This window comes from Haliotis rufescens, unplaced genomic scaffold (assembly GCF_023055435.1).
Source record: "Haliotis rufescens isolate VD_foot unplaced genomic scaffold, xgHalRufe1.0.p SCAF_22, whole genome shotgun sequence".
NCBI lineage: Eukaryota > Metazoa > Mollusca > Gastropoda > Lepetellida > Haliotidae > Haliotis > Haliotis rufescens.
Window position 1 is genome coordinate 12,947,807 of NW_025963913.1, and position 25,050 is coordinate 12,972,856.

General features: G+C 46.5%; 1 protein-coding gene across 3 annotated transcripts in view; it reads left to right on the forward strand.

Moving 5' to 3' along the window:
- LOC124118545 (neuroglian-like) overlaps nucleotides 1–25,050 on the forward strand; it is a 104,449-nt gene that overhangs the window by 24,191 nt on the left and 55,208 nt on the right. For all 3 annotated transcript variants that reach the window (XR_007222725.1, XM_048401540.1, XM_048401541.1), the window contains exons 2-3: nucleotides 11,713–11,787; nucleotides 12,650–12,755. Coding sequence is in view for 2 of the 3 variants with exons in the window: in XM_048401540.1 (XP_048257497.1) it covers nucleotides 11,733–11,787; nucleotides 12,650–12,755 (161 nt within the window). In the remaining variant the exon portion in view is untranslated. The remainder of the gene's footprint in view (nucleotides 1–11,712; nucleotides 11,788–12,649; nucleotides 12,756–25,050) is intronic.

Below are 25,050 nucleotides of genomic sequence, written 5' to 3' on the forward strand. Positions count from 1 at the left end.
TCAGAACATGTGTCAAACACAGCACATGTCACTCAATAGCAAGACTCAAAACACCTGAGTGAAGGAGCCTGACTAAATACCTGGATTTTCTGCAATAAAAATGCATTCTAAATGTCATCTGAACAGCAGAACTATTTGGTAAAAACAACCACTGGTTTGTGATTTTCTCACAATGATCAATGAAAGGCAAATTGCCTGAAACTCTGAACTTGAATAATCAACATTGTAATATTCTCACGCTTTGGGAATGATTTGTAGCACTTGAACTAGCCCTAGGCTGTTGCTGCCTCCGACGAATAAATAATGGAGAACGACATTCTTTGTTCCATCTTGTATTTATTGCCATACATACACGGGTGGTACATCTGGTAAAACAGGGGGTCCCGACGGCTAGGTCGCCAAGGGAGATTACTCTAATATGTTATACACCATCACAGCCGCTAGTGGCATAATGCAGTATGATAACAGTACATCCCTTTTCTTATAAAAAAAAGTTGGACACATTAACAGTAAGTGAACTACAGAGCACAGAAAACGACTACAAAGAGTAGACACTTGATATTGATTATATTCAATTACTTCAATGATGCTTAACACTTCAAACTTGAATTACAACTAATAAATCAAAGGTTGTCAATTCTTGACTGTAAATTCTAACTAATATTGTGAAGTGGCCTACATAGCCTATCAGAATGACACTGATACAAACTTACTGTGGTTGACTGTTGTATAGTCTTACAATCATCTTGAGCTAAAACTGGTAAAAACTACACTGAGGCAATAACCTTGGGTTTGACAATCCGACCCGAACGAGTGATATATTGATTATTGGCATTGTCAATAACTTTCTGGGGACTGTGTGTTCGTGATGGGATCGGTGATGTTACAGGGTCATCAGAGGGTTTGACCTCAGCTGTATCACGAGTACAGGTAACGGCTCTGTCAGTCTGTGGAACACGTGGTAACTCACTACTTGTGACATCAATGTTCATTTCAGGTATGTCATGCTTTTCACGTGTCTTTAGTAGGTGACGTCGGTTGCGACGATATTCCGCTCCATCGCCAGTGCGAACAGTGTAAGACCTGGAATTGTGCTGCTTTGTGACTACTGCAGGTGTCCACAAGTTATTGTGTTGTCGTACACGAATTGCTTCTCCTGTTTTAAGGGGCAACAGGGGCTTGGCAGCAGTATCGTAGTAGTGCTTTTGTTTCCTCCGACTTGCTTGTAGTACTTTCTGGTACTGAGAATGATCAACAGATCCAGGCAAAAGTTGATGTTGGGTACAAGGTAATGTGGATCGTAATCGTCGACCCATGAGTAGCTGAGAGGGTGATAGATTTGCCTCCATTGGGGTAGTACGGTACTCTAGAATACCAATGTGTGGATCTCTGCCATCTGTCTTCGCCTTGGAAAAAATGCGCTTGATTGTTTGGACAGTTTTCTCGGCAAGACCATTTGACTGTGGGTAACGAGGGCTTGATGTCTCATGCACAAAGTCCCATTTTTCTGCAAACTGAGCAAAATCTTGTGAGGAGTACTGGGGGCCATTGTCAGATATCACCTTATCCGGTATCCCATGTCTCGCAAATACATCTTTGAGAGCATTGATAACAGTGGTGCTTTTGGTGCTGGGTAATTTGCAAACTTCAAAGTACCTGCTATAATAGTCGACAACGACCACAAAATCATGGGTGTCCCATAAGAAGAGATCTGTGGCCACGGTCTGCCAAGGACGACTGGGAATGTCATGTGATATGAGGGGTTCCTTGGGGTTAGAGTTTCTTCTCTCTAGGCACACAGAACAGTTGAGTACAAGACTTGTGATATCATTCGACATTTTGGGCCAAAACAAAATGTCACGAGCACGTCGGAGACACTTTTCAACTCCTATGTGTCCAGTGTGAATTTTGTCAAGCATACTTGTCCTCAGGGACTTGGGTATGACAATTTTCTGGCCCTTGAATATGATGCCATCCATGAAGGCAAGTTGGTCCCTGAAGTTCCAGAATTCAAGTATTGTCCCTGGGCATAGCTTCCTATGTTCAGGCCAACCATCTATGATAGTTTGTTGGAGCAAGGAGAACTGAGGGTCAGCTTCTGTGGCTCGTCTAATATCCTCCATCCTCTTCTCACTGACAGGAACATTTGATACTATCATATGGACATGCGCGTCCATACCTTCTGAAAGGTGCGGGTAGGTATCAGGCACTGACTTGCGTGAAAGTGTATCAGCTACTACTATTTCCTTCCCAGGTCTGTGTTCAACTGTGAGGTCATACTTTTGTAGCTGCAACATCATACGCTGTAACCGAGCAGGGGCGACAGCAAGAGGCTTCTTCATGATAGAGATGAGAGGTTTATGATCGGACTCGACTTTCACATGCCGACCATAAACATACTGGTGGAAACGCTTACAGCCGAACAGGATAGCAAACATTTCCTTTTCGATCTGTGCATAATTGACCTCCGTGGTGGTCAAAGACTTAGATGCATAAGTGACAGGCTTCCCATCCTGTAAGAGAGCGGCACCAAGACCATACTTGGATGCATCAACTTGGAGTGTTAGATCCTTGTCTGGGTCGTAGTAGGCAAGAACTTGCCCAGGTGTCTGTGTGATGATATCCTTGATTCTCTGAAACGCTGTGGACTGAGGATGATCCCACACAAACTCAACGTCTTTGGGAAGGAGCTGTCGCAGAGGGCTGGTGATCTCGGACAGATTAGGAGCAAACTTGGCTAAATAATTAACCATTCCAAGAATTGTTTCCAATTCAGAGCGGTCACGTGGTGGATTCATTGAGCATATAGCAGAGACCTTAGCTGGGTCCGGTCTGAGGCCTTCAGCACTCAAGATGTGTCCAAAGTATTGGATCTCTGTGACACCAACTTCAAGCTTCTCTTCGTTAAGCTTAATACCTTTGTCACGGGAGCTGGAAAGCATGTTCCGCAGGTTGTGATCATGCTCCTCGGGAGTACTTCCATACACCAGAACGTCATCAACTATGGCTGCAACGCCATCTAGTCCCTCATAGCACTCGTCAATCCTTCGCTGAAATTCATCTTGTGCTGAACGTATCCCAAAGGGTAGTCTAAGAAATCTGTAACGTCCATACGGGGTGTTGAACGTTGTAAGAAATGAAGATTCCTCAGCCAGTCTGATGGCCCAATATCCAGATCGAGCATCGAGTTTAGTGAAATAACGAGCCTAAGAGAGGCTTGGAAGGATGTCTTCAAGTGTTTTCATTGGGTAGTGTGGACGCTGTATAGCACGATTCAGGTCCAATGGATCCAAGCATATGCGCAGTTTCTTTGAGTGTGGCTTTTCAACGATTACTAAAGAGTTGACCCATTCAGTTGGTTCATCAACCTTTGTGATAATGTTTGACTTTTCCATCCGATCAAGTTCGTCTTTGAGTCTTTCACGAAGTGCGACTGGAACTTTTCGTGGTGGGTGAACTACAGGGATAGCACTCGGATCGATGTGTATCGTACATTCACCTGGAAAGAGCCCAATGCCCTCAAACACATCGGCATATTCTGCAAGAATGGTGCTCTTCTCAAGAGGTTTTCCAGATTTCTCACTCGATCCACAAGTATCAACCGCACAGGTAAGTTGGATAAGCTCCAATTCAAGGCATGTTTTGAGACTGAGTACAGGGTTTGATTCCGTCTCTACAACGTAATACTCAGCTGTGAATTCACGATCATCAATCTGACAAGGTAAGCTACATGTACCGTGAGTTTGAAGATGTGTACCGCCATACGCCATCAACTGTTTGGGCGGTTTACTGAGTACAGTTGTAGTGCCAATTTTGGGGAATAATCCAGCTGGTATGATATTTACCTGAGACCCTGTATCTAATTTGAATTCCACTGGTATGCCCTTAATTCCTACCTTCACAGTAACAAAAGCCTGGTTAGTATCCTCAGTTTTGGAGTGGACACTGTCAACATCACTAGATGTATCCACGCTATCAATTAAGTCTATGAGAAAGTCTGAGTCCCCTGAATCAAAGCGTTCATCTGTCACAACCTCATTGACTTTCACTGAGCGACACACAATCTTGAAATGATTCCACTTTGCACAATTGTCACATTTTCTACCTTTGGCAGGACACGGTTCACGCTTAGAATGTGATCTACCACAGTTTCTACACTGACTATGTGTTTTGTCATCACTGTTTGATGATCTTCTATTTGGTGTGTTGTGGGGTTTTACAGGTTGTGATTTCTGTCGGGAGTAATGATACTTTTTGTGTCAATGGGAATTATCACTGGCTGAAACTGTATGTACCTCAGGGTTGGCCATTGTTTTCAACTGTTCCTGAGAGTATTCCAAACTTTGTCCCATTTGAATTGCTTTCTCGAGTGTCAATTTCTCCCCTTCATTTATCAATTTTGCACGAAGTTTAGTAGATGTTGTGCCGAACACTATGCGGTCCCTCACCATTTCATCAGATGTATTAAATGCACAATCTGTAGCTAGCAGCTTTAATCTAGTCACAAACTGATCAAAGTGAGATGACCCCTGAACTTCGTTATTGAATTTGTACCTTGCGAAAACAGGATTCAACTTTGGCTGGACGTATGCTGCGTAGCGAGTGTAGTAAGTTTGAAGTAACTTTTTGTCATCATCAGAAATGCCTGTCCATGTATTGTAAACATCTCTACATTTTTCTCCCACCCAAAGTAGGAGGTATGAGCACTTCGATTCTTCCGACTTTTCCACCAACGGTCCGTCGAATATCAGTTGCACGTGCTGTTTAAAACGCCGCCACGCATCAGGCAGGTTTGATGCTTCCCAGTCCATAGATGGGGTGGGGATTCCGGAAAGATCCATGACTCTGACACCATGTAATATTCTCACGCTTTGGGAATGATTTGTAGCACTTGAACTAGCCCTAGGCTGTTGCTGCCTCCGACGAATAAATAATGGAGAACGACATTCTTTGTTCCATCTTGTATTTATTGCCATACATACACGGGTGGTACATCTGGTAAAACAGGGGGTCCCGACGGCTAGGTCGCCAAGGGAGATTACTCTAATATGTTATACACCATCACAGCCGCTAGTGGCATAATGCAGTATGATAACAGTACAAACATCACACTAATTAGTAAATAACAAAGTCAGACATGTTTAACTAATGTCTGAACATTAACTCTTTCAACACCAGTCAACCAGAAGTGTTTACTGCTGGGACACCAAGTTCCCAGAGACTCTTGTGTGATAGATGAAGCCAACATTTATCAAAGAAAATATCTGCTTGTAAAATATATTTGCCACTACATGTTATACACCATTTGAAAGGTCTGATCCTATGGTTTATAAATATGAAAGTTATGTTTTTCACATTATTTAAAATCATGCATTTACAACTTAATTAAGTTGGTTGTAAATAAAAAATGTAAGCTAACACGTTGTTAACATCCAGATTAAGGACCAAGGAAGGGAAAACTTGACGATTTTCGGCAAATATAAGAATTAATAAAATCCACTTACCTATTTCTGTTTTATTTTCATTGTTTACGTAATTGGAAAATCATTTTAAAAAAAGGATTATGAATAGTTTCTGTCATCACCCATTTCCCGATAACAGCGGCTGTCCGCTCAGTAACATGAAGAAATACCCCCGTTTTCGAGGCTTCGTATGAATAAAACGTTCTTCGAAGAATGGCATATGACACATCGCTGGAAAGCTTATTCTTTCATCTACATTCTCGTAACATCGACTGTTTTTTTCCGTAGTTATAACAAGCGATTTCGTTGGATTAAAATTGGTTTCTAATGACGCTTTCTTGTCGAAATCTGCTACAAGTTTCGTGATTTGACAATTTTGAGCACGTGACCTAAGGCAGTCAATCAAATTACAGCTGTGATACCAAGCTCGTGTTTGATTTCAGAAGTTGGCGAAAGATGTTTTGTTAAATCGTGCTATTCTGAACGTTTTAAGCAGGAAATCACGATATATATTAAAAATATGGAACTTTGTGAACGTATCGTGCTTGGTTACGAGCTGTGACAAAGATTTTTCATGCTTATATTTTTGCATTAAACATTGTGTCCGAGCCGAGAATTCAAGGCGATGAAAGCCGAGATGTCATTTGACTTACATTACACGCGATAGCACGAAAAGATGGAAATAATAACTTAGATGTAATATATTTTTGTTGATATCATTTATTACTTTGTATAATATATTTAAAGATTTGTTTAAAACGTCTTTATTTTGCTCTTTGACATGTTCGACGTGGACCCGTATTTCAATAACATCGCGGGAATATTAGTGAATATTTTTTTAATTTATCGATAAAAAATGATAAATTGAATTGGAATATGTATTTCACACATTATGAAATGTGATAGATTTAATAAATGAATGATATTACAGGTAGGTCCATAAAAATATATACTATTTTGACGTGACTACGACTTGGCCGGTAAACCGGCCTACGGTGTCTGGGGACTCGATGCTTCTTGGCCGGAAAGCCAGTCGCCATGTTAGAAGACTGAAACTAATACGAGTCATTTGATTGGTCGTACTACGAAAAATCAACCAATCATATTTGTCCTTGTATCATCGCTTGATTTTCTTTACTGACTGCGTTGGAACAAAACGGACGATGTAAACAGCGGCAAATACGTTTTGTTACTCGTAGTATATCAGCTGTGTATCGTTTTGTATCGATACATAGACCCACGAATCGATAGTCGTATCGAACTGTAATGTATCGTGATACATCGATGTATCGGTGAATCGTCCCAGCCCTACCTGGTTGTGCCCACAGCCTCATCATCACCTGACTGTGATCACAATCATCATCATCATCAGTTCACTGTGCCAACAGCCTCATCATCATTTCAGTGTGCCAACACCCTTGTCGTCATCTCACTGTGCCCACAGCCTCATCATAAGTTCACTGTGCCCACAATCATCATCATCACCTGACTGATCACAATCATCATCATCACCTGGCTGTGCCCACAGACTCATCATCACCTGACTGTGCCCGCAATAATAATCATCATCATCATCAGCTGACTGTGCCCACATCCTCATCATCAGTTCACTGTGCCCACAGCCTCATCATCATTTCAGTGTGTACACAGCCTTGTCGTCATCTCACTGTGCCCACCGCCTCATCATCAGCTCACTGTGCCCACAGCCTCATCATCATCTCACTGTGCCCACATCCTCATCATCATCTCACTGTGCCCACCGCCTCATCATCATCTCACTGTGCCCACATCCTCATCATCATCTCACTGTGCCCACCGCCTCATCATCATCTCACTGTGCCCACATCCTCATCATCATCTCACTGTGCCCACAGCCTCATCATCATCTCACTGTGCCCACATCCTCATCATCATCTCACTGTGCCCACAGCCTCATCATCAGCTCAGTGCGCCTACATCCTCATCATCGCATCAATGTGCCCACAGCCTCATCATCATTTCACTGTGCCCACATCCTCATCATCAGCTCACTGTGCCCACAGCCTCATCATCAGCTCAATGTGCCCACAGCCTCATCAGCTCAATGTGCCCACAGCCTCATCATCATCTCACTGTGCCCACAGCCTCATCATCGCCTCACTTTGCCCACAGCCTCATCATCATCTCACTGTGCCCACATCCTCATCATCATCTCACTGTGCCCACATCCTCATCATCATCTCACTGTGCCCACATCCTCATCATCATCTCACTGTGCCCACAGCCTCATCATCGCCTCATTTTGCCCACAGCCTCATCATCATCTCACTGTGCCCACATCCTCATCATCATCTCACTGTGCCCACAGCCTCATCATCATCTCACTGTGCCCACATCCTCATCATCGCCTCAATGTGCCCACAGCCTCATCATCATCACTGTGCCAACAGCCTCATCATCATCTCACTGTGCCCACATCCTCATCATCGCCTCAATGTGCCCACAGCCTCATCATCAGTTCAGTGTGCCCAAAGCCTTGTCATCATCTCAATGTGCCCACAGCCTTGTCGTCATCTCACTGTGCCCACAGCCTGTTCATCATCTGACCATGCCCAAAGTCTTGTCACCATCTCACATGCCCTCTGACCTGTCACCATCTCACCATGCCCTCTGCCATGCCATCATCTCACCATGCCCTCTGCCCTGTCATCATCTTAACATGCCCACTGCCATGTCATCATCTCAACATGCCCACTAACATGTCATCATCTTACCTTGCCCACTGCCTTGTCATCATCTCACCATGCCCTCTGCCTTGTCATCATCTCACCATGCCCACTGCCAAGTCATCATCTCACCGTGCCCCCTGCAATGTCATCATCTCACCATGGCCGCTGCTTTTCTGTCATCTTACCATCCCCCCTGTCGTGTCATCATCTTACCATTCCGCCCGCGGCCTTGACATGTCCACTGCTTAGATATCATCTCACCATGTCCACGGCCTTGTCAACATCACATCATGCCCTCTGCCCTGCCGTCATCTCTCCATGTTCACTGCCAAGTCATCATCTCACCGTGCCCCCTGCAATGTCATCATCTCACCATGGCCGCTGCTTTTCTGTCATCTTACCATCCCCTCTGTCGTGTCATCATCTTACCATTCCGCCCGCGGCCTTGACATGTCCACTGCTTAGATATCATCTCACCATGTCCACGGCCTTGTCAACATCACATCATGCCCTCTGCCCTGCCGTCATCTCTCCATGTTCACTGCCATGTCATCATCTCACCATGCCCACTGCCAAGTCATCATCTCACCGTGCCCCCTGCACTGTCATCATCTCACCATGGCCGCTGCTTGTCTGTCATCTTACCATCCCCTCTGTCGTGTCATCATCTTACCATTCCGCCCGCGGCCTTGACATTTCCACTGCTTAGATATCATCTCACCATGTCCACGGCCTGATCAACATCACATCATGCCCTCTGCCCTGCCGTCATCTCTCCATGTTCACTGCCATGTCATCATCTCACCATGCCCTCTGCCATGTAACCATCGCACTATGCTCACTGCCATGTCATTATCTCACCGTGCCCACTGCTTTTCTATCATCTTACCATCCCCTCTGTCATGTCATCATCTTACGATGCCGCCCGCGGCCTTGTCATCATCTCACCATGCCCACTGCCTTGTCATTATCTCCCCATGCCCACTGCCACATCACCATCTCACCATGCCCACTGTCGTGTCATCATCTTACCATGCCCTCTGCCATGTCTTCATCTCACTGTGCCCACTGCTATGTCATCATTTCACCATGCCCTCTGCACTGCCGTCATCTCATCATGTTCACTGCCATGTCATCATCTCACCACGCCCTCTGCCATGTCATCATCTCACTATGCCCACTGCCATGTCATCATCTCACCATGCCCTCTGCCATGACACCATCTTACCATGCCCTCTGCCATGTCATCATCTCAACATGCCCTCTGCCATGTCATCATCTCACTATGCCCACTGCCATGTCATCATCTCACCATGCCCTCTGCCATGACACCATCTTACCATGCCCTCTGCCATGTCATCATCTCACCATGCCCACTGTCGTGTCATCATCTTACCATGCCCTCTGCCATGTCATCATCTCATTATGCCCACTGCCTTCTCATCATCTCACCATGCCCACTGCCATGTCATCATCTTACTATGCCCTCTGCCGTGTCAACATCTCACTATGCCCACTGTCATGTCATCATCTGACCATGCCCTCTGCCATGTCATCATCTCACCATGCCTATGCCATGTCATCATCTCACCATGCCCACTGCCATGTCATCATCTCAACATGCCTCTGCCATGTCATCATCTCACTATGCCCTCTGCCATGCCATCATCTCACCATGCCTCTGCCATGTCATCATCTCACCATGCCTCTGCCATGTCATCATCTCACTATGCCCTCTGCCATGCCATCATCTCACCATGCCTCTGCCATGTCATCATCTCACTATGCCTCTGCCATGTCATCATCTTACTATGCTCACTGCCATGTCATTATCTCACCATGCCCAGTGCCTTGTCATCATCTTACCATATCCTCTGCCTTGTCATCATCTCACCACGCCCTCTGCCATGTCATTATCTCACTATGCACACTGCCACGTCATTATCTCACCATGCCAACTGCGATGTCATCATCTTACCATGCCCTCTGCCATGTCATCATCTCACTATGCCTCTGCCATGTCATCATCTCACCATGCCTCTGCCATGTCATTATCTCACCATGCCCTCTGCCATGTCATCATCTCACCATGCTCTATGCTATGTCATCATCTCACTATGCCCACTGCCATGTCATCATCTCACCATGCCCTCTGCCATGTCATCATCTCACCATGCCTCTGTCAAGTCATCAATTCACTTTGCCCACTGCCATGTCATTATCTTACTATGCTCACTGCCATGTCATTATCTCACTATGCTCACTGCCACATCATTATCTCACCATGCCAACTGTCTTGTCATCATCTTACCATGCCCTCTGCCATGTCATCATCTCACCATGCCTCTGCCATGTCATCATCTCATCATACCTTTGCCATGTCCTCATCTCACTATGCCCTCTGCCATGTCATCATCTCACTATGCCCACTGCCATGTCATCATCTCACCATGCCCACTGCCATGTCATCATCTCACCATGCCCTCTGACATGTCATCATCTCACTATGCCAACTGCTATGTCATCATCTCACCATGCCTCTGCCATGTCATTATCTCACCATGCCTCTGCCATGTCATCATCTCACCATGCCTATGCCATGTCATCATCTCACTATTCCCACTGCCATGTCATTATCTTACTATGCTCACTGCCATGTCATTATCTCACTATGCTCACTGCCACATCATTATCTCAGCATGCCAACTGCCTTGTCATCATCTTACCATGCCCTCTGCCATGTCATCATCTCACCATGCCTCTGCCATGTCATCATCTCACCATGCCTCTGCCATGTCATCATCTCACTATGCCCTCTGCCATGTCATCATCTCACTATGCCCACTGCCATGTCATCATCTCACCATGCCCTCTGCCATGTCATCATCTCACTATGCCAACTGCCATGTCATCATCTCACCATGCCTCTGCCATGTCATCATCTCACGATGCCTCTGCCATGTCATCATCTCACCATGCCTATGCCATGTCATCATCTCACTATGCCCACTGCCATGTCATCATCTCACCATGCCCTCTGCCATGTCATCATCTCACCATGCTTCTGGCCAGTCATCATTTCACTATGCCCACTGCCATGTCTTTATCACACCATGCCTATTGCCATGTCATCATGTTACCATGCCCACGACCTTGTCATTGTTTAACCATGCCCTCTGCCTAGTTATCATCTCAGGATACCCACTGACTTGTCATCATCTCACCATATCCAAAGCCTTGTCATCATCTCAGGATACCCATTGACTTGTCATCATCTAACCATATCCAAAGCATTGTGATCATCTCACCATATCCAAAGCCTTGTCATCATCTCAGGATACCCATTGACTTGTCATCATCTAACCATATCCAAAGCATTGTCATCATCTCACCATATCCAAAGCCTTGTCGTCATCTCAGGATACCCACTGACTTGTCATCATCTAACCATTTCCAAAGCATTGTCATCATCTCTAAATATCCAAAGCCCTGTCATCATCTCACCATATTCACGATGGTGTATGTTTCTGATTACCTTCCAGCGACCTTGTCACAAGTAACAATGAGGAGAGTTGTGCTGCTGGCATGCATGCTGTGCTGCACCGGAATACTGGCAGGTGAGACTCGGGATGTTGCAAGTCTTATGGTTGACATTCCAGATCTATATTCACGAAAACTGTGAATGGTTGACATGGTTCAACAATTCGAGTAACATAGTCTAGTCTGAAAATGTTAATTTGAGGCAATAGCTACTAGTACATGCTAGATTTAAGTTAGCCATGTTAACTGGTTTGTGGAAGAGAAATTGTAAAAACATGAACACCCCTTTTTACCCTTGAAAAAATATATTTTGGGAGAACTCACATGTTCCAGAATGAATGGTTCTTTTAATACAGGTAATGTGATTTCAGCAAAGTCTACGAATTCCATCTTGTGTATGTTTGTCTACAACTTTGTGAAATAATTAAAGACACCCCCCGATGATGACTCTCGACATACTGTCATAAGTCTTGCAGGTATGTGCGAGATTGATGATTCTTGGTAAAACTGAAAGTATACATAATCTTATTTGAAAATATCTCTGAATTTGAATATATTGAAGGTTAACTATCATATACTACATATTTCATCACTGATCATGTGCATGTCAAAGTAGAAAATGCATTAAACATTTGACTTACGCTAATTGTGGAGCCTTTCAGGGTGCTGATGTTCTCATTGTTAGTGAGTGGCTGCCGACTATATGCAGCCTTTCTATGGCATGGAGCATCTATTTATCCTACAAATATGAACATGCTGAAAATATGCTGACGCTATAAGTTTTTGTCATAAAGTGGACTCACTAAAGTGTAATGTGAAAATATAGCGGAATCGCATCATCAAGTTATGCACCACTTTAGCGTGATTAGTGGGTATTCTTAGTGTAATTGACTGAAGAAGATATATCAGTTGACATGGAAACATGTTTATTTGTTTCAGTAACACGGCCACCAGGAGTCTACATTCAGCCAAGATATGATGTGTTCTTCAAAGCCGGGGAAACTGTGGAGATGCCATGTGTTGCCGAAGGCATACCCAACCCCAGGTACAACACTCATGTGCTGTGTTCATGTACTTAGGACAACACGCACACGCACATGCACACGCACACGCACACACACACACAAACACAAACACACACACACACACAAACACACACACACACACCATTTCAAATGCATTTCCTGTTCTACTGGGCATTGGACATGTTGAGATAAAGATTACCGTGTGTATAGTCTTGTAAACTATGTCAGAAATAGCCATAAGCTGTACACATTTTCATCGTGATTAAGCTCGGTTTGGTAACCAGAAACACAAATATATATATTATTCCCCTTTGATACATGATGAATACTCCACCATGTATCAGGTTCAGCTGGCCAAGTGGTCTCACTACGCTGTCTGTGGAGAGTTACGTTCCTCAACCTTGTCAGGTTCAGCTGGCCAAGTGGACTCACTACGCTGTCTGTGGAGAGTTACGTTCCTCAGCCTTGCCAGGTACAGCTCGCCAAGTGGACTAACTACGCTGTCTGTGGAGAGTTACGTTCCTCAACCTTGTCAGGTTCAGCTGTCTGTGGAGAGTTACGCTCCTCAACGTTGTCAGGTTCAGCTGGCCAAGTGGACTCACTACGCTGTCTGTGGAGAGTAACATTCCTCAACCTTGCCAGGTACAGCTCGCCAAGTGGACTCACTACGCTGTCTGTGGAGAGTTACGTTCCTCAACCTTGTCAGGTTCAGCTGTCTGTGGAGAGTTAAGCTCCTCAACCTTGTCAGGTTCAGCTGGCCAAGTTGACTCACTAAGCTGTCTTCGGAGAGTTACGTTCCTCAACCTTGTCAGGTACAGCTGGCCAAGTGGACTCACTACGCTGTCTGTGGAGAGTTACGTTCCTCAACCTTGTCAGGTTCACCTGGCCAAGTGGACTCACTACGCTGTCTGTGGAGAGTTAAGTTCCTAAACCTTGTCAGGTTCAGCTGTCTCTGGAGAGTTACGTTCCTCAACCTTGTCAGGTTCAGCTGTCTGTGGAGAGTTACGCTCCTCAACGTTGTCAGGTTCAGCTGGCCAAGTTGACTCACTAAGCTGTCTGAGGAGAGTTACGTTCCTCAACCTTGTCAGGTACAGCTGGCCAAGTGGACTCACTACGCTGTCTGTGGAGAGTTACGTTCCTCAACCTTGTCAGGTACAGCTGGCCAAGTGGACTCACTACGCTGTCTGTGGAGAGTTACGTTCCTCAACCTTGTCAGGTTAAGCTGGCCAAGTGGACTCACTACGCTGTCTGTGGAGAGTTACGTTCCTCAACCTTGTCAGGTACAGCTGGCCAAGTGGACTCACTACGCTGTCTGTGGAGAGTTACGTTCCTCAACCTTGTCAGGTTCAGCTGTCTGTTGAGAGTTATGTTTCTCAACCTTGTCAGGTTAAGCTGGCCAAGTGGACTTACTACGCTGTCTGTGGAGAGTTACGTTCCTCAACCTTGTCAGGTACAGCTGGCCAAGTGGACTCACTACGCTGTCTGTGGAGAGTTACGTTCCTCAACCTTGTCAGGTTCAGCTGTCTGTGGAGAGTTACGTTCCTCAACCTTGTCAGGTTCAGCTGTCTGTGGAGAGTTACGTTCCTCAACCTTGTCAGGTACAGCTGGCCAAGTTGACTCACTAAGCTGTCTTTGGAGAGGTACGTTCCTCAACCTTGTCAGGTACAGCTGGCCAAGTGGACTCACTACGCTGTCTGTGGAGAGTTACGTTCCTCAACCTTGTCAGGTACAGCTGGCCAAGTGGACTCACTACGCTGTCTGAGGAGAGTTACGTTCCTCAACCTTGTCAGGTACAGCTGGCCAAGTGGACTCACTACGCTGTCTGCGGAGAGTTACGTTCCTCAGCCTTGTCAGGTTCAGCTGGCCAAGTGGACTCACTACGCTGTCTGTGGAGAGTTACGTTCCTCAACCTTGTCAGGTTCAGCTGTCTGTGGAGAGTTACGTTTCTCAACCTTGTCAGGTTAAGCTGGCCAAGTGGACTTACTACGCTGTCTGTGGAGAGTTACGTTCCTCAACCTTGTCAGGTTCAGCTGTCTGTGGAGAGTTACGTTCCTCAACGTTGTCAGGTACAGCTGGCCAAGCGGACTCACTACGCTGTCTGTGGAGAGTTACGTTCCTCAACCTTGTCAGGTTCAGCTGTCTGTGGAGAGTTACGCTCCTCAACGTTGTCAGGTTCAGCTAGCCAAGTTGACTCACTACGCTGTCTGAGGAGAGTTACGTTCCTCAACGTTGTCAGGTTCAGCTGGCCAAGTTGACTCACTATGCTGTCTGTGGAGAGTTACGTTCCTCAACCTTGTCAGGTTCAGCTGGCCAAGTGGATCCACTACGCTGTCTGTGGAGAGTTACGTTTCTCAACCTTGTCAGGTACAGCTGGCCAAGTGGACTCACTACGCTGTCTGAGGAATCAAGAATCAAGAAGAATCAAGAATTTTTATTGTACGGAACACCCTCGTAGGGCAGGGTACAAACTAACTACATATGGAATAAATATAACTATCAACATGAGAGGTATATATACATAATGTACATTATATATATAAATATTACATATTATTTCATTCATAGTGTATAAACATTTATATATATATATATCATGAGGTGGCTGGTAGCGTGTACTTTAATGATGCTGATACTGTACAGATAAGACATAATAATAGTCATAAGGTCATATCTTGATGTTGTCTATAAGAGAGGTTCTTTTAATAAACATGTCGGAGATAGTTTGTGAAACATATTTTGCACTTTCAGGACAGGGGTTCAGGATATTTGCTAGGATATTATTATCATTTTTGCAGGTTTGGAGGTCTAGTGTTCGAAGAAGTATCTGCCTTTCGTTCTGATAATTTGGACAGTACAAAAGGAAGTGTTTCTCATCTTCTATCTTATTTAGGTTACATAATTTACATATTCTCTGGTCGACAGGCGTGTTAGTGTATCGGCCTCTTTCAATCTCCAGATTATGGCAACTGAGTCTTAATTTGGTTAAAGCTAATCTATGATCTTTACATTTTACAGCTGAAACATACTTCTTAAGTTCAAATTTATCTTTAATAAGTCCTAGATGCCTAAGTTTGTGGGAGTTATCAGTGTTTACTTGGTCACTTTCAATGAGAAATATATTTCTAAATTTTGTTTGAAGAGCTTCATAGAATTTTGAGCAAGGGGCATTTTCACTGTTGGATTTGGGAAGTAGGTGTGCCATCATATATTTGATCGAGGATGTCCAGGATATTTTTTGTGAGGCCAAGAGAATATCCTCCTGGTATGCATCGAATAAGAGCCTGTCACCTTCCAAGCCTCTCAGGCGCTGGTAATATCTAAACATGGACATATATATTTGTAAAGTAAGAGGGTACATTCCTAATTCACTGAGGCATCCAATATTACTCGACTTTTTTGGTACTCCTAGAATCTGTTTTGCTATTTTGATAGTGATCTCATTACATAGTTGTTTTGACCAGGAGAGTTACGTTTCTCAACCTTGTCAGGTACAGCTGGCCAAGTGGACTCACTACGCTGTCTGCGAAGAGTTACGTTCCTCAGCCTTGTCAGGTTAAGCTGGCCAAGTGGACTCACTACGCTGTCTGTGGAGAGTTACGTTCCTCAGCCTTGTCAGGTTCAGCTGGCCAAGTTGACTCACTACGCTGTCTGTGGAGAGTTACGTTTCTCAACCTTGTCAGGTTCAGCTGGCCAAATTGACTCACTACGCTGTCTGTGGAGAGTTACGTTCCTCAACCTTGTCAGGTACAGCTGGCAAAGTGGACTCACTATGCTGTCTGTGGAGAGTTACGTTCCTCAGCCTTGTCAGGTTCAGCTGGCCAAGTGAACTCACTACGCTGTCTGAGGAGAGTTACGTTCCTCAGCCTTGTCAGGTACAGCTGGCCAAGTGGACTCACTACGCTGTCTGTGGAGAGTTACGTTCCTCAACCTTGTCAGGTACAGCTGGCCAAGTGGACTCACTACGCTGTCTGTGGAGAGTTACGTTCCTCAACCTTGTCAGGTTCAGCTGTCTGTGGAGAGTTACGCTCCTCAACGTTGTCAGGTTCAGCTGTCTGTGGAGAGTTACGTTCCTCAACCTTGTCAGGTACAGCTGGCCAAGTGGACTCACTACGCTGTCTGTGGAGAGTTACGTTCCTCAACCTTGTCAGGTACAGCTGGCCAAGTGGACTCACTACGCTGTCTGAGGAGAGTTACGTTCCTCAACCTTGTCAGGTACAGCTGGCCAAGTGGACTCACTACGCTGTCTGCGGAGAGTTACGTTCCTCAGTCTTGTCAGGTTCAGCTGGCCAAGTGGACTCACTACGCTGTCTGTGGAGAGTTACGTTCCTCAACCTTGTCAGGTTCAGCTGTCTGTGGAGAGTTACGTTTCTCAACCTTGTCAGGTTAAGCTGGCCAAGTGGACTTACTACGCTGTCTGTGGAGAGTTAGGTTCCTCAGCCTTGTCAGGTTCAGCTGGCCAAGTTGACTCACTACGCTGTCTGTGGAGAGTTACGTTTCTCAACCTTGTCAGGTTCAGCTGGCCAAATTGACTCACTACACTGTCTGTGGAGAGTTACGTTCCTCAACCTTGTCAGGTACAGCTGGCAAAGTGGACTCACTACGCTGTCTTTGGAGAGTTACGTTCCTCAACCTTGTCAGGTTCAGCTGTCTGTGGAGAGTTACGTTACTCAACCTTGTCAGGTTAAGCTGGCCATGTTGACTCACTACGCTGTCTGTGGAGAGTTATGTTCCTCAACCTTGTCAGGTACAGCTGGCAAAGTGGACTCACTACGCTGTCTGAGGAGAGTTACGTTCCTCAGCCATGTCAGGTTCAGCTGGCCAAGTGAACTCACTACGCTGTCTGTGGAGAGTTAAGTTCCTCAGCCTTCTCAGGTACAGCTGGCCAAGTGGACTCACTACGCTGTCTGTGGAGAGTTACGTTCCTCAACCTTGTCAGGTACAGCTTGCCAAGTGGACTCACTACGCTGTCTGTGGAGAGTTAAGTTCCTCAGCCTTGTCAGGTACAGCTGGCAAAGTGGACTCACTACGCTGTCTGTGGAGAGTTACGTTCCTCAACCTTGTCAGGTTCAGCTGTCTGTGGAGAGTTACGTTTCTCAACCTTGTCAGGTACAGCTGGCCAAGTGGACTCACAACGCTGTCTGTGGAGAGTTACGTTCCTCAGCCTTGTCAGGTTCAGCTGGCCAAGTTGACTCACTACGCTGTCCGTGCAGAGTTACGTTTCTCAACCTTGTCAGGTTCAGCTGGCCTAGTTGACTCCATACGCTGTCTGTGGAGAGTTACGTTCCTCAACCTTGTCAGGTTCAGCTGGCCAAGTTGACTCACTACGCTGTCTGTGGAGAGTTACGTTTCTCAACCTTGTCAGGTTCAGCTGGCCAAATTGACTCACTACGCTGTCTGTGGAGAGTTACGTTCCTCAACCTTGTCAGGTTCAGCTGTCTGTGGAGAGTTACGTTCCTCAACCTTGTCAGGTACAGCTGGCCAAGTGGACTCACTACGCTGTCTGTGGAGAGTTACGTTCCTCAACCTTGTCAGGTACAGCTGGCCAAGTGGACTCACTACGCTGTCTGTGGAGAGTTACGCTCCTCAGCCTTGTCAGGTTCAGCTGGCCAAGTGGACTCACTACGCTGTCCGTGCAGAGTTACGTTTCTCAACCTTGTCAGGTTCAGCTGGCCAAGTTGACTCCATACGCTGTCTGTGGAGAGTTACGTTCCTCAACCTTGTCAGGTTCAGCTGGCCAAGTTGACTCACTACGCTGTCTGTGGAGAGTTACGTTTCTCAACCTTGTCAGGTTCAGCTGGCCAAATTGACTCACTACGCTGTCTGTGGAGAGTTACGTTCCTCAACCTTGTCAGGTTCAGCTGTCTGTGGAGAGTTACGTTCCTCAACCTTGTCAGGTACAGCTGGCCAAGTGGACTCGCTACGCTGTCTGAGGAGAGTTACGTTCCTCAACCTTGTCAGGTTCAGCTGTCTGTGGAGAGTTACGTTTCTCAACCTTGTCAGGTACAGCTGGCCAAGTGGACTCACTACACTGTCTGTGGAGAGTTAGGTTCCTCAACCTTCTCAGGTACAGCTGGCCAAGTGGACTCACTACGCTGTCTGTGCAGAGTTACGTTCCTCAGCCTTGTCAGGTACAGCTGGCCAAGTGGACTCACTACGCTGTCTGCGGAGAGCTACGTTCCTCAACCTTGTCAGGTACAGCTGGCCAAGTGGACTCACTACGCTGTCTGTGGAGAGTTACGTTCCTCAACCTTGTCAGGTTCAGCTGGCCAAGTGGACTCACTACGCTGTCTGTGGAGAGTTACGTTCCTCAACCTTGTCAGCTTCAGCTGTCTGTGGAGAGTTACGTTCCTCAACCTTGTCAGGTACAACTGGCCAAGTGGACTCACTACACTGTCTGTGGAGAGTTAGGTTCCTCAACCTTGTCAGGTTCAGCTGTCTGTGGAGAGTTACGTTCCTCAACCTTGTCAGGTTCAGCTGGCCAAGTGGACTCACTACGCTGTCTGTGGAGAGTTACGTTCCTCAACCTTGTCAGCTTCAGCTGTCTGTGGAGAGTTACGTTCCTCAACCTTGTCAGGTACAACTGGCCAAGTGGACTCACTACACTGTCTGTGGAGAGTTAGGTTCCTCAACCTTCTCAGGTACAGCTGGCCAAGTGGACTCACTACGCTGTCTGTGCAGAGTTACGTTCCTCAGCCTTGTCAGGTACAGCTGGCCAAGTGGACTCACTACGCTGTCTGCGGAGAGCTACGTTCCTCAACCTTGTCAGGTACAGCTGGCCAAGTGGACTCACTACGCTGTCTGTGGAGAGTTACGTTCCTCAACCTTGTCAGGTTCAGCTGGCCAAGTGGACTCACTACGCTTTCTGTGGAGAGTTACGTTCCTCAACCTTGTCAGCTTCAGCTGTCTGTGGAGAGTTACGTTCCTCAACCTTGTCAGGTACAACTGGCCAAGTGGACTCACTAAGCTGTCTGCGGAGACTTACGCTCCTCAACCTTGTCAGGTTCAGCTGTCTGTGGAGAGTTACGTTCCTCAACCTTGTCAGGTACAGCTGGCCAAGTGGACTCACTACGCTGTCTGTGGAGAGTTACGCTCCTCAACCTTGTCAGGTTCAGCTGTCTGTGGAGAGTTACGTTCCTCAACCTTGTCAGGTTCTGCTGGCCAAGTGGATCCACTACGCTGTCTGTGGAGAGTTCCGTTTCTCAACCTTGTCAGGTACAGCTGGCCAAGTGGACTCACTACGCTGTCTGAGGAGAGTTACGTTCCTCAACCTTGTCAGGTACAGCTGGCCAAGTGGACTCACTACGCTGTCTGCGAAGAGTTACGTTCCTCAGCCTTGTCAGGTTCAGCTGTCTGTGGAGAGTTACGTTTCTCAACCTTGTCAGGTTAAGCTGGCCAAGTGGATCCACTACGCTGTCTGTGGAGAGTTCCGTTTCTCAACCTTGTCAGGTACAGCTGGCCAAGTGGACTTACTACGCTGACTGTGGAGAGTTACGTTCCTCAACCTTGTCAGGTACAGCTGGCCAAGTGGACTCACTACGCTGTCTGTGGAGAGTTACGTTCCTCAGCCTTGTCAGGTTCAGCTGGCCAAGTTGACTCACTACGCTGTCTGTGGAGAGTTACGTTTCTCAACCTTGTCAGGTTCAGCTGGCCAAGTTGACTCACTACGCTGTCTGTGGAGAGTTACGTTCCTCAACCTTGTCAGGTACAGCTGGCCAAGTGGACTCACTACGCTGTCTTTGGAGAGTTACGTTCCTCAACCTTGTAAGGTTCAGCTGGCCAAGTGGACTCACTACGCTGTCTGTGGAGAGTTACGTTCCTAAACCTTGTCAGGTTCAGCTGTCTGTGGAGAGTTACGTTCCTCAACCTTGTCAGGTTCAGCTGTCTGTGGAGAGTTAAGCTCCTCAACGTTGTCAGGTTCAGCTGGCCAAGTTGACTCACTGAGCTGTCTTTGGAGAGTTACGTTCCTCAGCCTTGTCAGGTACAGCTGGCCAAGTGGACTCACTACGCTGTCTGTGGAGAGTTACGTTCCTCAACCTTGTCAGGTACAGCTGGCCAAGTGGACTCACTACGCTGTCTGAGGAGAGTTACGTTCCTCAACCTTGTCAGATACAGCTGGCCAAGTGGACTCACTACGCTGTCTGCGGAGAGTTACGTTCCTCAGCCTTGTCAGGTTCAGCTGGCCAAGTGGACTCACTACGCTGTCTGTGGAGAGTTACGTTCCTCAACCTTGTCAGGTTCAGCTGTCTGTGGAGAGTTACGTTCCTCAACCTTGTCAGGTACAGCTGGCCAAGTTGACTCACTACGCTGTCTGTGGAGAGTTACGCTCCTCAACCTTGTCAGGTTCAGCTGTCTGTGGAGAGTTACGTTCCTCAACCTTGTCAGGTTCTGCTGGCCAAGTGGATCCACTACGCTGTCTGTGGAGAGTTCCGTTTCTCAACCTTGTCAGGTACAGCTGGCCAAGTGGACTCACTACGCTGTCTGAGGAGAGTTACGTTCCTCAACCTTGTCAGGTACAGCTGGCCAAGTGGACTCACTACGCTGTCTGCGAAGAGTTACGTTCCTCAGCCTTGTCAGGTTCAGCTGTCTGTGGAGAGTTACGTTTCTCAACCTTGTCAGGTTAAGCTGGCCAAGTGGACTTACTACGATGTCTGTGGAGAGTTACGTTCCTCAACCTTGTCAGGTACAGCTCGCCAAGTGGACTCACTACGCTGTCTGTGGAGAGTTACGTTCCTCAGCCTTGTCAGGTTCAGCTGGCCAAGTTGACTCACTACGCTGTCTGTGGAGAGTTACGTTTCTCAACCTTGTCAGGTTCAGCTGGCCAAGTTGACTCACTACGCTGTCTGTGGAGAGTTACGTTCCTCAACCTTGTCAGGTACAGCTGGCCAAGTGGACTCACTACGCTGTCTTTGGAGAGTTACGTTCCTCAACCTTGTAAGGTTCAGCTGGCCAAGTGGACTCACTACGCTGTCTGTGGAGAGTTACGTTCCTAAACCTTGTCAGGTTCAGCTGTCTGTGGAGAGTTACGTTCCTCAACGTTGTCAGGTTCAGCTGTCTGTGGAGAGTTAAGCTCCTCAACGTTGTCAGGTTCAGCTGGCCAAGTTGACTCACTGAGCTGTCTTTGGAGAGTTACGTTCCTCAGCCTTGTCAGGTACAGCTGGCCAAGTGGACTCACTACGCTGTCTGTGGAGAGTTACGTTCCTCAACCTTGTCAGGTACAGCTGGCCAAGTGGACTCACTACGCTGTCTGAGGAGAGTTACGTTCCTCAACCTTGTCAGATACAGCTGGCCAAGTGGACTCACTACGCTGTCTGCGGAGAGTTACATTCCTCAGCCTTGTCAGGTTCAGCTGGCCAAGTGGACTCACTACGCTGTCTGTGGAGAGTTACGTTCCTCAACCTTGTCAGGTTCAGCTGTCTGTGGAGAGTTACGTTTCTCAACCTTGTCAGGTTAAGCTGGCCAAGTGGACTTACTACGCTGTCTGTGGAGAGTTAGGTTCCTCAACCTTGTCAGGTACAGCTGGCCAAGTGGACTCACTACACTGTCTGTGGAGAGTTACGTTCCTCAACCTTGTCAGGTACAGCTGGCCAAGTGGACTCACTACGCTGTCTGTGGAGAGTTACGTTCCTCAACCTTGTAAGGTTCAGCTGGCCAAGTGGACTCACTACGCTGTCTGTGGAGAGTTACGTTCCTCAACCTTGTCAGGTACAGCTGGCCAAGTGGACTCACTATGCTGTCTTTGGAGAGTTACGTTCCTCAACCTTGTAAGGTTCAGCTGGCCAAGTGGACTCACTACGCTGTCTGTGGAGAGTTACGTTCCTAAACCTTGTCAGGTTCAGCTGTCTGTGGAGAGTTACGTTCCTCAACCTTGTCAGGTTCAGCTGTCTGTGGAGAGTTACGCTCCTCAACGTTGTCAGGTTCAGCTGGCCAAGTTGACTCACTGAGCTGTCTTTGGAGAGTTACGTTCCTCAGCCTTGTCAGGTACAGCTGTCCAAGTGGACTCACTACGCTGTCTGTGGAGAGTTACGTTCCTCAACCTTGTTAGGTACAGCTGGCCAAGTGGACCCACTACGCTGTCTGAGGAGAGTTACGTTCCTCAACCTTGTCAGATACAGCTGGCCAAGTGGACTCACTACGCTGTCTGCGGAGAGTTACGTTCCTCAGCCTTGTCAGGTTCAGCTGGCCAAGTGGACTCACTACGCTGTCTGTGGAGAGTTACGTTCCTCAACCTTGTCAGGTTCAGCTGTCTGTGGAGAGTTACGTTCCTCAACCTTGTCAGGTACAGCTGGCCAAGTGGACTCACTACGCTGTCTGCGGAGAGTTACGTTCCTCAGCCTTGTCAGGTTCAGCTGGCCAAGTGGACTCACTACGCTGTCTGTGGAGAGTTACGTTCCTCAACCTTGTCAGGTTCAGCTGTCTGTGGAGAGTTACGTTCCTCAACCTTGTCAGGTTCAGCTGTCTGTGGAGAGTTACGTTTCTCAACCTTGTCAGGTTAAGCTGGCCAAGTGGACTTACTACGCTGTCTGTGGAGAGTTACGTTCCTCAACCTTGTCAGGTTCAGCTGTCTGTGGAGAGTTACGTTCCTCAACGTTGTCAGGTACAGCTGGCCAAGCGGACTCACTACGCTGTCTGTGGAGAGTTACGTTCCTCAACCTTGTCAGGTTCAGCTGTCTGTGGAGAGTTACGCTCCTCAACGTTGTCAGGTTCAGCTAGCCAAGTTGACTCACTACACTGTCTGAGGAGAGTTACGTTCCTCAACGTTGTCAGGTTCAGCTGGCCAAGTTGACTCACTATGCTGTCTGTGGAGAGTTACGTTCCTCAACCTTGTCAGGTTCAGCTGGCCAAGTGGATCCACTACGCTGTCTGTGGAGAGTTACGTTTCTCAACCTTGTCAGGTACAGCTGGCCAAGTGGACTCACTACGCTGTCTGAGGAATCAAGAATCAAGAAGAATCAAGAATTTTTATTGTACGGAACACCCTCGTAGGGCAGGGTACAAACTAACTACATATGGAATAAATATAACTATCAACATGAGAGGTATATATACATAATGTACATTATATATATAAATATTACATATTATTTCATTCATAGTGTATAAACATTTATATATATATATATCATGAGGTGGCTGGTAGCGTGTACTTTAATGATGCTGATACTGTACAGATAAGACATAATAATAGTCATAAGGTCATATCTTGATGTTGTCTATAAGAGAGGTTCTTTTAATAAACATGTCGGAGATAGTTTGTGAAACATATTTTGCACTTTCAGGACAGGGGTTCAGGATATTTGCTAGATATTATTATCATTTTTGCAGGTTTGGAGGTCTAGTGTTCGAAGAAGTATCTGCCTTTCGTTCTGATAATTTGGACAGTACAAAAGGAAGTGTTTCTCATCTTCTATCTTATTTAGGTTACATAATTTACATATTCTCTGGTCGACAGGCGTGTTAGTGTATCGGCCTCTTTCAATCTCCAGATTATGGCAACTGAGTCTTAATTTGGTTAAAGCTAATCTATGATCTTTACATTTTACAGCTGAAACATACTTCTTAAGTTCAAATTTATCTTTAATAAGTCCTAGATGCCTAAGTTTGTGGGAGTTATCAGTGTTTACTTGGTCACTTTCAATGAGAAATATATTTCTAAATTTTGTTTGAAGAGCTTCATAGAATTTTGAGCAAGGGGCATTTTCACTGTTGGATTTGGGAAGTAGGTGTGCCATCATATATTTGATCGAGGATGTCCAGGATATTTTTTGTGAGGCCAAGAGAATATCCTCCTGGTATGCATCGAATAAGAGCCTGTCACCTTCCAAGCCTCTCAGGCGCTGGTAATATCTAAACATGGACATATATATTTGTAAAGTAAGAGGGTACATTCCTAATTCACTGAGGCATCCAATATTACTCGACTTTTTTGGTACTCCTAGAATCTGTTTTGCTATTTTGATAGTGATCTCATTACATAGTTGTTTTGACCAGGAGAGTTACGTTTCTCAACCTTGTCAGGTACAGCTGGCCAAGTGGACTCACTACGCTGTCTGCGAAGAGTTACGTTCCTCAGCCTTGTCAGGTTAAGCTGGCCAAGTGGACTCACTACGCTGTCTGTGGAGAGTTACGTTCCTCAGCCTTGTCAGGTTCAGCTGGCCAAGTTGACTCACTACGCTGTCTGTGGAGAGTTACGTTTCTCAACCTTGTCAGGTTCAGCTGGCCAAATTGACTCACTACGCTGTCTGTGGAGAGTTACGTTCCTCAACCTTGTCAGGTACAGCTGGCAAAGTGGACTCACTATGCTGTCTGTGGAGAGTT